Genomic DNA, 13865 nt, shown 5'->3' on the forward strand with positions numbered 1-13865 from the left:
GACAGACACAGAGGCGATGGCATAAGCCCGCTTATATAGCTTTTAAGCAAAAGAGCGGGCTAAAAACGGTCAAGGGGCTCGTAGACCAAAAAAACGACCTCGAAGTTGTAGAATAGAAAAGTTGCAAGGAACTTTCCGCGTAGAGGTCTACATGAGCATCTGCAGGCCTATTCAATGCCAGGCCTTCCTCTGCCCTTAAATGAATTTCTTAACACACGTAACGTAACAAAACTCATTTTTAGCCATAAGGAGCTATCTATCAGACTGTGTTGGGTCAGTTCGCAACGAAATTCGATCACTCTCAGAGCTTAACTGGCATTCGCGTATGACCATACCTAAAAAGTTTAAGAGATTATGTCGAAAAACTACAAAAAAATTAAAAATAATATCGCTACCGATCGCTTATGCTTTCCACCATATTTTTGGTCTGTATTTTTGGAGAGGGCCTTGAATCTTTTTAATATACTCTTTAAATGCACGTTTCTTTCGATGGCTGTATTGAAATTTGCGATAACGACAGTCCGTTGTAGTGGATTGATCATTGAAATCAATACGATACTTTGTTTTCTCGAATGTATAGCTGCTAGCTACAGTTGTATCATGTCTAATAAATGCGGAGATAGTTAAAATAATTTTTGAATGAAGATAAATTCGCAGCCTTTACCTTTAGCTCACATGTTAAAATGTTTTATTAAACATTTACAATGTTTAAATAGTTAATATTTCAAAACAGAAACCGATACACTGATAAATAAAGTGTTCAACTGGCGTGCTCATGCAAGTGCTCCACACTATATTGTACACTTTTAGGTGTTTGACTTAAATAGTTCGAAGTATTCAACAGTAAATATGAACACTTTAAAGTGTTCAAAGTTTCATGGCCAACCCTGAAGTTGAACGGTTTAAAGTGTTCATCTTTACTGTTAAAACATTTGATAGTATTCAAATATCGATTCGATCACTTTAAAGTGTGCAACACAGTGTTGAGTACTTCCATGTGCACGCCAGTTGAACACACTGGTAAAACAAGTGTTTAATTTTGTACGTCAATTAACGTTTAAGTTCAAGTGTGCATTTTCTCGACACCTTGTGCTGTCTAACTATGTTATACGTCAATTGGTGTTTAAACTTTCGTCATTTCCGAAACGTATAGCAGCTGCACACCGTATGGTTCCCTATTGACAGCATAGAACTGCGTGTGTCCAAGTGTGCAGAATTGAAACGTTTACAAAACGCCTAAAATATGCACACCACGCAAGTGTGCAACTTGGGTTAAACACCATGTAATGTGCTAAATCACAACTTGCACACGTTTGGTGTGCAAATAGTGCACACTTGTTTTACCAGTGCACTATTTTTTAGTGCACTGTGCCGTGTTTTCATTCGCACTGATATTAATGGATCACTGAATACTCTAGAATAATTCACATTATTACAACCACCGATAAAAAGCAAGTCTTCAACAGAGAAGAATAAGTGCGCAACTTTTTTATGGAACTTTTATAAGAGTATTTTTACACTGAATGCTTAAGTGCAATTTTTAATACACGTTTGAACGCATATTTAAAGCAAGTGTACAAAACAACTGCATTAGTGCTCTTCAAATAAACCTGTAGTTTTAAATGGAAGAGTATAAGTTCTATTGCTTATACCCCGCTAGTAAAACAAGTGTGCAAGTACTGTACCCTGCCAGTAAAACAAGGGTTTAAGTATTGTACCCTGCTAGTAAAATAAGTGTGCAAGTATTGCACAGCTAAGTGTGCAACTCATGATTTTGCACATTACATAGAGATTAACTGAATTGCACGCTTTGTGGTGTGCAAACATTAAACTTCATTTCTCGAAACCTTCACGAAATGCACTGATAAACCAAGTGTTCAACTGCTCAACACTTGTAAGTGTGCAACCACAAGTTCAATACTTGCAAGTGTTCAATTCAGTAGTAGTACAGTTGCAAGTGTAAAACTCGGTATTTGCGCATTTTTAAGTGTTCAACTCTCCTGTTGTACACTTGTCTAGGTCGGGCGCTTACTGTGAGGGAAGTGTTGAACAGAGGAGATGCACACTTACAAGTGCACAAATATCGAGTTGAACACTTGCAAGTATTGAACTTGCGGTTGCACACTTACAAGTGTTGAGCAGTTGAACACTTGGTTTATCAGTGTGTCTTATGTTCGCACACCAATTGACGTCTAGTTCAATTCGACATCATAAAGTGTTCAGTCTTCGCACTCTTTTAACTGCACATCATTTGGTGTGCAACTTTCTACATTTGTTTTACCAGTGCGCAATTTCCTGGCCATGATGAACGAAAATATAATGTGTTCTGGGAACACCATCTTCTTCGTCTTCAAATTATCTTTTAAACGAGGCTTCATGTGATGGGTTTGGGATTTGTATTACATCGGGTAAGCGGTAAGAAATGCAAGCATACCTGTTGCAGTTTAAAACGCACCCTATTGTTAGAAAGGGAATTTTTAGCCAAAGAGTTCTGTGGTTTGCTCAGAAATTTCAAGTACGCTCGTGGCCAGAAAACTAGTTTGATGTGCAGAACTCTTTATCACTGTCGTTAAAACTGACGTCTTGCACTGCAGTTTGATTTTAAGAGCGTGTATGAATCCGCGAACCCGTGCATGCTCAACTATACACGATCGTGCATATGCATTTTATTACCACTCAATATTGCATCTAATTCTCTGTAATAAGTATGAACTCGTTCACATGTTACAGGTGCACCCAGAAAAATGAAAGCTGTGGTTTCTTCAGGAACAACCATAAAACATGGTTGAGGCGACAAACAGCACTGCTGTATCGACCAAAAAATACTGTTATTTCATCCGTATTTTATGGTTATCCCTGAATGTACCATTCGATAGGATATTAGTGTAAACACTGGATGTACAGACTGTTTTTATAGCCTGCGGAATTTTACCAATTATTGATGAAAGACACAATTTCGATGTATAAATAATAAAAATGAACGTAACTGTTCATAATGTTTCTTAATCGCTATGAGAAACGTAGCACGTTGTGCAAAACAAATAATGTACACCATTGTTTCCAGTTATAATATTGGAAAAATATCATGTCGCTAGCACTGCTGCTTATAGAAATGTTATGTACTACGCAATGTACTATCCATTCATTAGGTTCCGTCAAATTCAGTCCATAGAATGGTGCATGTTAGGGATCGCCCAGAAAGTACGTCGTTTATTCTCTTGTTCAGTCGGCAAATTACGGGAGCTAGGCGCTTGCGAGACTCGGGGTAGGCAACCCCGCAGTACTCGCATATACATGTTGCGTACGTACTTTGAGCTACGATAGCTTGCATAGGCTGGACTTGCGTAGGCTCATTGTCAGGGGTGGGTTTTGGGAGGATCTCTGCTGCCCCCTCCTTTTCCGTCTCCTCCTAGTGAGTAGTGAGCCTCAGATGAGATGCCTCAAAGTACCCTGTAAATTCGAGGTGTCCAGCAGGTAGGCGACAAAGTCGCCTGACCCGCAAAACTAGGCGACTTATGTCGGCTATCTGCAGGACACTTTCTGGTTTTCCGGATAAATGCATGAGCACAATGGGTGGAACGCCTGTGGACTCATACAATGCAATTACCCGGAAAGTCGCCTAGTTTTGTGACCTGCTAGACACCCCGGATTTACAGTGTAGGCAAGGCGTACCACGTAAAAAACTTTAACATTTCATGTTAACAAATAGACGATCCGAAGAAAAGAAAATCTAGTACAAAATGATTGTTAGTAATTAAATGCGTTATTGCGTTCTAGCACTAGAGTTACGACCATTTGTTCCGAGATTCACGGTCTTGTGCGTTGCCGTCCGTCTTTGCTGACGCTGTAACCCTAGGCGGGACAAAATCGGGGACTAACACTTATAAGTTCCCTTGTGAGACCAGGCAGTTGTTGGGCGAGTGAGCGGCGACGTGGTCATCGCCCCTCGCTTTGAAAGAGCACTAGACCGAGCAACCATAGGTGCTCGTCGTTGGAGTCGGGGCCTCGGCGGCCCTGCCCCCTGGCATGGCCTACCTTCAGGCCAGGCTTGGACGAGTGTTGAGTGTATATTGTTTGTGGAGCTGGGTTTGCCTGGATGGGGCGTGGCCTGGCGCACAGTAGTGATTGTTGGCCGGCGGGGGGAAGTTGGGACGTTCAACTAACGCACCGCTTCCCCCGCGCTCTCCAAACCCTCTGGTATAGACTGGATCGTCTAAGAAGCCTACAATCACAGTCATTACAGTCAGAATCGACTTCGTACTCAGAGTTGTCAGTGTAAAACAGTTATTTTGTATCACTTAACTTACCGTCGCTAAGGCCATCTGGTTGACTTGAAACCACCCTTGCTCCTTTATTTACGAGGCAGTAAAAAAGTCCTCCTCTTGAAATAAGTGTTTAGGCGTTTTGCAATGTCTGAAACAAAAAGTAGCAATAAATTCTGATTGAAAATCTCTCGTACGCAACTGGGGTTTAGTCAGCTGACCGCCAACAGGAGAGGGGTGGCGGCGAGCTAGACGCACACCTCTCTCTTAAGTCGACCGTCGCGTGAGACGTCATGGGATGGGAGGGGGAGCTCCTGGCTACGGGCCAAAGCTTTCGCCTCGGCTTTAGCGTTGTGCTCAGCTGAGGGAACGGCACGTCTCTCCGTCCCCTCTCCGTCTCCCTATCTCCATACGCTTTGGTCTGCCTCTGCACAATCAAACAAAACGTTCACCCCTCTTTGCCTCTCTCCTGGCCTTTTCAGTGTCCCCTTACCTTTAGTGAGCCGGGGCACATTGGGTGCTGAGTGTGGTGGGGGTAGGAGGAAGGTGTTGCGCACTTCTGCGGGGCAGGGTATTGGTGTGAAATACCCTGTGTCCAATTTAACTCAATTGTCCCATCCAGGTTCTTTTAAATGCTCTCTCAGACGAGCACAAAATACTAAAAACATAAACATAAACAGTGTGAATGGGCTATGAATGCGGGATGAAGTAGTGCACTGTAAAACAATTCGTTCAATTCATATGTTTTCATAACACGTCGAGTCGCACAAGACCTCATGACCCATCTGAATTTCTCATAGGATTCAACGAAGTTTTATAATTACGAATTCAGGCGTAAATTGAAGACGCTAAGTTCTTTGTCGCGTTAAATTTTAACCACTCTGATAAACTCTAAGTGCAACTGCTCAACAATTAAAAGTACGCAATGGGAAATTGAATACATGCAAGTGTGCAACTCGGTATCTGTTCACTTGCAAGTGTTAAACTTGGTAGGTGTGCACTTACAAGTGTGTAACTCCGTAGTTTTATACTTGCAAGTGTAGCACTTCCTCCACAGTGAACTTTCAATATAATGAAGTGTTGGACCGTGGAGTTGCACACTTGCAAGTGCACACCTTCTGAGTTGAACACTTACAAGTATAAAACCTCGGAGTTGCACAATACGAGTATTTAACTTGCAGTTGCACACTTACAAGTTTTAAGCAGTATCTTACTTAGTTTATTAGCGCATACACAGTATTTTATACAACTCAATACTCATTATCTTAATATTACAAATCCTAGTGTACAAATGTCGCACGTCTATGAGGGCAAAGATTTACACACCTGAAAACGTGTGACAAAAAATAGTCACACGCTTCGAGGGGAGCGAAAAGATATTCGTTCACTTTTAAATGTTAACACTTATCTGCCCCCAAGTGTGTGAGTACTTTCGCACATTCGTAGGTATGTGAAAATTCTATCGCAAACTTGTACACTGACAAATTGAGTGTTCAACTGGCGTCTGGCGTGCACATGCAAGTGCTCAACACTATGTTGCACACTTCAAAGTGATCGCATCGATATTTGAATACTTTGAAGTGTTAAACAATATAGTTGAACACTTCAAATCGTTCATCATCAGGGTTGGCCATGAAACTTTGAACACTTCTTAGTGTTCAAATTTACTGTTGAACACTTTATTTATCAGTGCAGGTGTGTGATGTTTTTGTGCAGTATTCTTACCCTTGGATATTTAGTGCACGAGTTGTGTTCGTAAACAACTTTTTTTGTTTTTTTGTTTTTTTTTTATTAATTGGTAGTTGGCAGTTTTCCCACGAACATTTAGTCACTGTATTTTGGCTTGAAGCTGGCCTTACTGGCATTTTTGTAAGTCAGCCAGCTCCATTCGCAGTTACAACCTTACAAAGCAAAAAGCCAAATCCTTCGCATTTGAGAAACAATGCTTTGTAGTTACAAAGCGAATGCTTCGCAATTGCGAAGGATTTGGCATTTTGCTTCGTAAGGTTTTAACAGTGAAGGGAACACAACCACTCCATTATCTTTTAACGCGTAAAATTACGTCCAAAAATTATGCCTTATCCCCCCTCAGATTGCGGCAGCTTCACGCCCGCTGTATTGTGTACTCCCAATACTTCCAACATTAAAAATCTTTTGATAAGCAAATCGCACAGTTTTGCATTTTGATTAGATATCCTTAAAAAGCATCTAGTATTTGTCCTTTACAAAGCCTCTGATGGTTTAAAGTTTACTACTACGTCATAAATGTCCAATTTCACTTTCAGTCACGATGAAAATTTTGAAAATTTATTGTGAATTTACGAAAATGTTTTACACACAGAGTTTGATGAGTGATGTGCTAATTTATGGGCTTCCTCTTTTGGTGGACACTCGTTGGCCCTCCTGGCCTCGTGTTTGTCTGGACTGTCGACATTGAGTGTGTCTTTCTTACAGGTGGAGGTGCAGGGCGAGCCTTGCCACCGGGGAGAGTCCCAATCCGACACTATAACGAGTGCCTCCAGGGCTTGAGCCCCTCCACCATCCAGGATGGGGGTGGCCGACGACTTCGCGCCGAGCTTCACGCAGAAGCCGCAGCTGCGTCAGGAAGATGACGGCAACCGCCTCGTCTTCGAGTGCCAGCTGCTGTCCTCCCCAAAGCCAGACATCACCTGGTTCCGGGGGGACACGCAGCTGTCTGAGGACGGACGGACGGTCATGAAGACCGTGCCCATCGGCTCGAACAAGTTCACAGTCGTCCTCGAGCTCGATGACGTCATCGAGAGCGACGCAGGCCTATACAAGGTCAAGGCCAAGAATAAGATGGGAGAAGTTGCAGCCTCGATCAACCTCAATTTCAGCCGTAAGTATCTCAGGTAGCACCTTTAATTAAAATCGCAGCAAACGAAATCTATCATCGTAAACCCATATTATTTTGTGTATGTTACACTTTAAATATAAAACGACAATAATTGTGTACATCAAAATCAAAATGGGGGGAAATTCCCACATATATTAGGATACTTCAAAATCTGAAGAGTTTTCCTCACACTATGTTAGTTCTTCAAAGTTTTCTTTTTTCCATCAAAAAATGAGATATCGTTTTTACAGTACGCATTTTTAAAACAAAAATTTTCCCTTTACTTTTGAATTGTACGCTTCTACCCATCGGATGCAATTTTAGATGTATAAGTTGGTTTCTTAAAATAAGATAGATCGCGTAGTGCCATTTATTCATAACCCAAGGAACTCAACCCAATAGTATTGAGAGTAGCACTGAAAAGTTAAGACTCACTTATCCTTTGAGCCAGTCCTGTTTTTGAAGTTGCCGCAGCTTCTCAGTAGTACTGTGTACATATGCGAATCGAGTGCGTCGGATTGCGTGAAACCCGTGAAACGCAATTTCCGGACAAACTGACCGACAGCTTTGGTAGCAGAGGATGTGTATGTTAGCCTCTATCGCATGGCGGCACCTGCACATCTGCGCGAAGTAGGCTCCATATGCCTATGGTGGTCCGCAGTTTTAGGATTGAAGTAAACAACACTCGAGCATACAAGGGCGTTTGCGTTTTGCATTCTGCAAATGTCAAATCTTTTCGTCAGAGACGCACTCTTCGGGAAAGGGAGCTAGGCGGAGCTGGGCGCACTTGAGGGTTTCATCCACTTTTTGCGAACGCAGATCCACTACTGACGCAACCCACATGGAGCGGCGCCGTCCGCGCCGACTGTCTGACCTGGCTTGGCATTCGGAATGTTGTGTTTGTTTATGTAACGAGAGGTTACGGGGCGTCGCGGCAGAGCGGCCTCGCACTCCGCTATTCTTAGAAGGAGATCAGTGCACCGCCCATGTCAACGCCCAACGCAGCCAGCCAGTATACTCTGCTTTAAAGAGAAATGACTGCCTTAGGGGGTGTGCCCAAACCGAGGGGAGGGGGCCTCAACTCTCTTGTAGGATGTACACCAGATTGCCAAGATTGCCAGATTGCTTAACGAATATTTAGCTTTAAGGGCATAAACCGCCTGTAACTAGGCAACACGCACTAATGTCACCCTGAATGTAGGCAAAAAGCATGTCTTTTGCAGCCGATTACATAGAGATTGCCGAAGATTATCGTAGATTGCCGGGGTAGGTGTACACCAGATTGCTGGAGTTGAGGCCCCCTCGGCCCAAACCACGCCATTTAAGGGCGATACAAAAATGGGGACAGTCATTGAAGTCGATAGTCCTATGTTATAGGTATCCCTATGATTTTTTTACATTGGACGTACAAATATCAGGGAATTCCTATGAACTCCAATGACCGTTCTGATCCATTTGTTAGACCTCTTGTTATTAAGGTAAGGCTTGGGTGAAACTGGAAAGTCGGGCAAAAACCAGTGTCTTTTTAGTTTTAAATCTTCATGCGAGTGAAATCAAGAAAAAAAAGCTCTCTATTATTCTAAGTTTGTTTGTCGCGGCTCTTTCAACATATAATAAGTCTATAGCTGGACATAACACTGTGCGCAAGAGCTATTTTGAAATGTCATAAAAAATTTATAACTTCAAAATGATTCTTGGTGTTATGTCTATCTGTAGACTTATCATATGTTAAAAGATCCGCAACGAACCAACTTAGAATAACATAGAGAGCCTTTTCTTGATTTCACTAGCATGTAGATTTAAAGCTAAAAAACTCTGTTTTTCACCTGACTTTCCAGTTTCACCCAAGCCTTACCTTAAGATTCTACCTAAAGTCACTTGGTATGGGCACAGCTGCACAGCCGCTTCGAGAGTGTGCCGGCGCTGGCGGAGGCCTTTCGCCCAGTTGGACACCTAAATGGGGACAAGGAGATTCGGGCAGACAGGCAAAATACGCACGACACAATGGAGCACTTACAATCTACAGCTTTGCTGCACGCAAAAGAAGGATTAGCTGAGAAAGCTAATGTATTAGCTGGATTCGGGACAGGTATTAAAATTCGCTAAGCTAGCTAATTTTCTAGTTCTGGCGGCTAAGGTCATACCCGTAGTGGCTGGTAACTACTTAAGATGGCCAAAAAGTTAGCTGCTACAGCTAATTTTACTACATATCACGTATCTAGCTAATCTGTTTTTTGCGTGTGCAGTGTTAGAAGCTTACGGTCTGTCACCTTAAGATACAATGAACCCGGCAGGACTGAAGGTTACGGTGCATATTTACTGCATGTCACAGTGAATGTTACTTTAAGATACACTGACTTGCGGCTGCGCTATACCTTTCGGTAAAACAGGGGATATAGTGTAGCTTATGCCGAAATTTACCGTAACCTACAGTGAAATGTTAGCGTAACTTACAGTGCTGCAGGTTTCAAAGTGAAATTAACCATAAGCTTTTTTATGTGATGTGTTTATTGAAATCTACACTGTACGAAATACATCTGGTTAACCACCAACACACGTATTAATTGAACTGTTTCTTCCAGCTGCGGATGAGCCCCGAGATAAGTAAGTCCATTTATATTTATTAGTAGCCCGGCTCAAACTCTCTATCGCTACTACTCTACTACCACTTTTCGTTTATTTCATCTCTGTACGCAGTAACACCTTGCACCAATTTCAATAAAACGCATTGCACAATGCACATGCTCTACTTTTAAGTACTCTCAGCATGACCCAGCAACTAACAGGAACTAAAACACATGACAACTGCAGATGTTTTGGCACAACATTTTCGACATTTTTGTACTTTTAAATTGTGTAAAACAAAACTAGGATATTTTTGGTTTTACGTGTCTTTTTACTAGGCCACTCCACTCCAATCGTCACTCAAGGTTTTTTGTAGGTTTCTTGACTCAAACTTTTAAACACTTTTAGTTTTATGTATACAATCGTTAATTTGATGGGTATTCACTGAAAAGTTAAAATATTTGGTATTTTTTATTTATTTTGTTATTTTTCTGCTGTTGTCTTGGTTAACTGATGCCTATGCTCTCGTCTCTTGCTCTTTATCTCACTTTTTTGTTTACCCCTTTTCAGCCGCTGACAAAGCAGGGCCGAGGTGAGTTTTAGTTGTTTCATTAACAGCATGGACTAATACCACACATTCATCTCGACGGGGATGAAAGAGTATAACAACATAGCATTTTAATTTCTTTAATTTAACTGTCAATCTCTTGTGTGTCGTTACCAAAGTTTTCTATTTCTCCTGTTGTGACTATTTCCCCTTTGTCATTAGGCAAGTGGATGGGATCGCTCCGACTTTTGCGAAAAAGCCGGCAATTCGACAGGAGGATGACGGGAAACGCCTTCTGTTCGAATGCCGGATCAACGCCGACCCAGAACCGACCGTCAGCTGGTCCAAGAACAACACTCCCGTCACGGCTGGCCCAAGACACAAGGTACTCTAGAATTTTCAATTAAACTAGTTTTCAGTTTCATAAAATCGAAATTAAAATGTTATTCAGATTTCCCTAAGTAGGCTGAATCGTTTGCATATTTTAATGTTAAAAAGATTTGGTTGTTTTTGAGTTGTTTTTTTTTTAGTTATGTCACACCTCTGCCTCTATTCTATTTTGAGGAAGGGCTGGCGCGAGCCAAGTGGGACACGGGAATCGCTACTGCCGCTTGTAGCTCTTCACTCTACATCTCTTCAGCAAAATGGAATACTGTACAGAAATTAATGTTGCCTATATTTCTGTCACTGCAGCTGACGGTCGACAAAGATGGTCATTCATACTTCGCTACACTGGAAATCAAGAATGTCACTGTAGAGGACGCTGGCAAATACAAAGTGACAGCCAAGAACGAGCTAGGCGAAAGTAATGCGACCATCAGTCTCAACTTCGATAGTGAGTATCGTCAGATTAAAGCTTTATGTGTGTGGCAACCTGGCGGCTTGAGTCACTTCCACACAAATAGGCTTGCAGTCTCCTCCCTTGGTCTCGCACTCTACTTATTTGGAGCCCCCTCAGTAAACTTAGAGCTTGTACGGCCGGTAACGCTGACCCCTTAAATTCTTAATTTTTAAAACTTTAAAGAAATAAAAATAGTGTCACTAAATAATAAAAGTTAAATCTGGAGTTCTTTTAAATCTTCTCGCAATTTTAAAGACTACATAATTGTCCAATAAACTATAAACCTAAATGTAGACTAATTTGTGTGTGAAACTGCGCGGGGGATCGCTGCTTAGCCTTTGAATTTCAAACTGCCGAGATCTTTTTCTCGGAAAATATTCTTCAGCTGATTTGCCCTGTTTTCTGTCATTTGTTTTCACAATTTCGCAAAGCTCGCGTTTAATACTCATATTTACGGGCGGACTTCATAGAGAGCGTGTCCTGTTTTTAAGAATGATGCTGGCGGGCGCCATCATCTGATTTACTAATGTTGATCATATAATTTCAATTGGAGTGGAAAGTTTAGATCTTAGATTCAATAAACGGCATTCATTTAATTATTTTACAAAAAATACTCTTAGTTATATTTCGCTGTTTGTGGTTGGTTTTAGCACATTAGAATGCAACTCAAACACTTAGTAGTTCAATTTTTTTTAACAGAATATAAATTTGCCTAAAAGGTTCGTGTTGAAGCTGTTTCTTCTGTCTGAGATCTCGACATTTCCACCCGGTTATATCACCTCCAACGCGCCTTACTCCGACACTTCAACCCCAGAGAGCAGTGTTGCTGCCGAAATGTGATGTGTGTTGCTAGATGAAAGCATTACTACGCCAATCTGGGTATGATTCGGCGGTGGTGACTGCCTCATTGTAGCCAACTGTTGCATAACCGGTCACTGGCACTGCAAACGAAGATATTTTAGGACGTTCTCATGGCAGGGATGAACGGGACTGTTTTCTAGTGCCCCGACAAAATCGACTCAGATTTATTGTTTTTCACCATCTAACAGTCAGCATTTTTCTCTTTCATCCCTGAATATGGCATTCCACGAAAAACTGATGTGGTTTAATATGGTAAAATGGGGAAAGAGCTCTACCAAGTATCCGCACACCGCTATGCCCATCAAACGTTGCCCACTGTGTCTCGTGTATGACCTCAGCAGTTTTTCGTTGAAATTAAGTAGATCCTGAAATACCTTGGAGTGCACTAGCCTTCCATGCAAATCCGTGCTATGCGCTTTGTACAGAGCCAGCTTGTGTCGTCCGCTGCGTCATTGGGCAGGAGAGGTGTCTTTAATTTTGCCACTTTTTAACTCTCAAGTTTAACTAGGATTATTAGGAAAGAATTGGTCCCGATATGGAAAGAATGTTTGTTGACGCTTCCGCTTATTAAACTAACAATAGAAAATTAAATGAGCCTAACAGTCCTTCGCACTCGTCTGCACCTTCTATCGGGAACTGCATATTTTATAAGTATCCATATTTGGTTAGGTGTTACGACGTGTTGTAACTTCACCAAAACCCCCCCAAAAAAACCATTAATTCATTAAACGTGCAATTCTACAAAAACCCTAATTTTCTTTGCCAAGTAGAAAAAAACATTGTTTTCTTTCCTTTGTCCTGAAATTAAGCATATGTGTAGAATGGGAAGGGGGAGCTCTAAGCTATCGACCTGCTTACGTTACTTAACACTTTTGCAACTAGCTAGTATCTACACCTACTGTATATACTGTTAATTTCTGTACATACAAAATGTACTAAGTAAACGTAATGTGTCTGTGCCAATCGGCACCCTCTGCTTCCTGCTCAACGTGCTTCTGTAGTTGGCTCTGGGGTGAAGTTTGAGACATAGCTATGTCCGTCCGTTTTGGCTTTTGCTTCGCCTATAAGCTTAGACCACTAGTCGTTGTTAGAGCATAAACGTGGAATGCCCTCTCCTGAGCGGCATATGTGACATTCAGCCACAGCTGGTGTTTTCTGGTCGCTTTGCTGTTTTTGTTGTTTTGATTTTTGGGTTTTCGTGGCTCCCTGGATTTGCAGTGAATTGTCGTCCGTAGGTACAGTGGTGCTTTTGTATATATCAGCACACCGGAGCCATCCAAGAGAAAAGGATCGTGAAAGTCAGAACAATTTGAACAGTTACACATTCTAAAAAATAGATGTTTTTAAAAAATAAAAATACTTTTATTTTATCTTAAGTGGACATTGTCTGTATGCGATACCTAAATTTTGCTTTATGATAGGGTTTTAGAGGGAAACTCTCACATACCTATTCGAACGAGTTACATTCACGCAAACATGTCTTGCGCTTATCGGCCGTTCCAATTTTCTGCGGGCTTTTTTATGCTCGCCTTGGTTCTTTTTTCTTTTTTCAAGCGGCATGTTAAGCGTTATGCACTCATCAGATCGCATGTTGAAGCAAGTGATTGCTTTGTACAATTGGCTTATTTTGCGTCGCCCATCATGACACCTTACAGTTAATTACCAAATCCCTCGACCATAGCTACGCATTGGCTAAAGAACTTACATTAAGCTTTCAACGATTTTTATGTGAAACAAATCTTCACGTGAGAATCGCAAGCAATTATCTGCTTAGAGTAGAAGCGCAAAAATCCCACTGTGCTGAATAGACCCTTAGAAAGCATACATCAATGTCCTCAGCACAAAAAAAGACTCACGCACGGACCCGCTCTCCTGGAGGCTCTTGGTGCGGCTTGCATCTGCAGGTGGAAACTGGATGGTTCAGTGGCTCGG

The 13865-nt window shown here is 41.7% G+C and overlaps 1 protein-coding gene across 30 annotated transcripts in view; it reads left to right on the forward strand.

Annotated features, from left to right (window-relative positions):
- Positions 1–13865, forward strand: part of LOC113201767 (twitchin) — a 66876-nt gene that overhangs the window by 6077 nt on the left and 46934 nt on the right. For 28 of the 30 annotated variants that reach the window (XM_052272644.1, XM_052272654.1, XM_052272645.1 and 25 more), the window contains exons 2-5: positions 6717–7122; positions 10255–10276; positions 10454–10616; positions 10925–11066. In XM_052272644.1, coding sequence (XP_052128604.1) covers positions 6810–7122; positions 10255–10276; positions 10454–10616; positions 10925–11066 — 640 coding nt within the window. In that variant the 5' untranslated portion in view covers positions 6717–6809. Of the gene's footprint in view, positions 1–6716; positions 7123–9701; positions 9724–10254; positions 10277–10453; positions 10617–10924; positions 11067–13865 lie in introns of all 30 variants that reach the window. The other 2 variants (XM_052272643.1, XM_052272666.1) reach the window with 1 other exon arrangement.

This window comes from Frankliniella occidentalis, unplaced genomic scaffold (genome assembly GCF_000697945.3).
Source record: "Frankliniella occidentalis isolate FOCC.00 unplaced genomic scaffold, Focc_3.1 Scaffold216, whole genome shotgun sequence".
Classification (NCBI taxonomy): domain Eukaryota; kingdom Metazoa; phylum Arthropoda; class Insecta; order Thysanoptera; family Thripidae; genus Frankliniella; species Frankliniella occidentalis.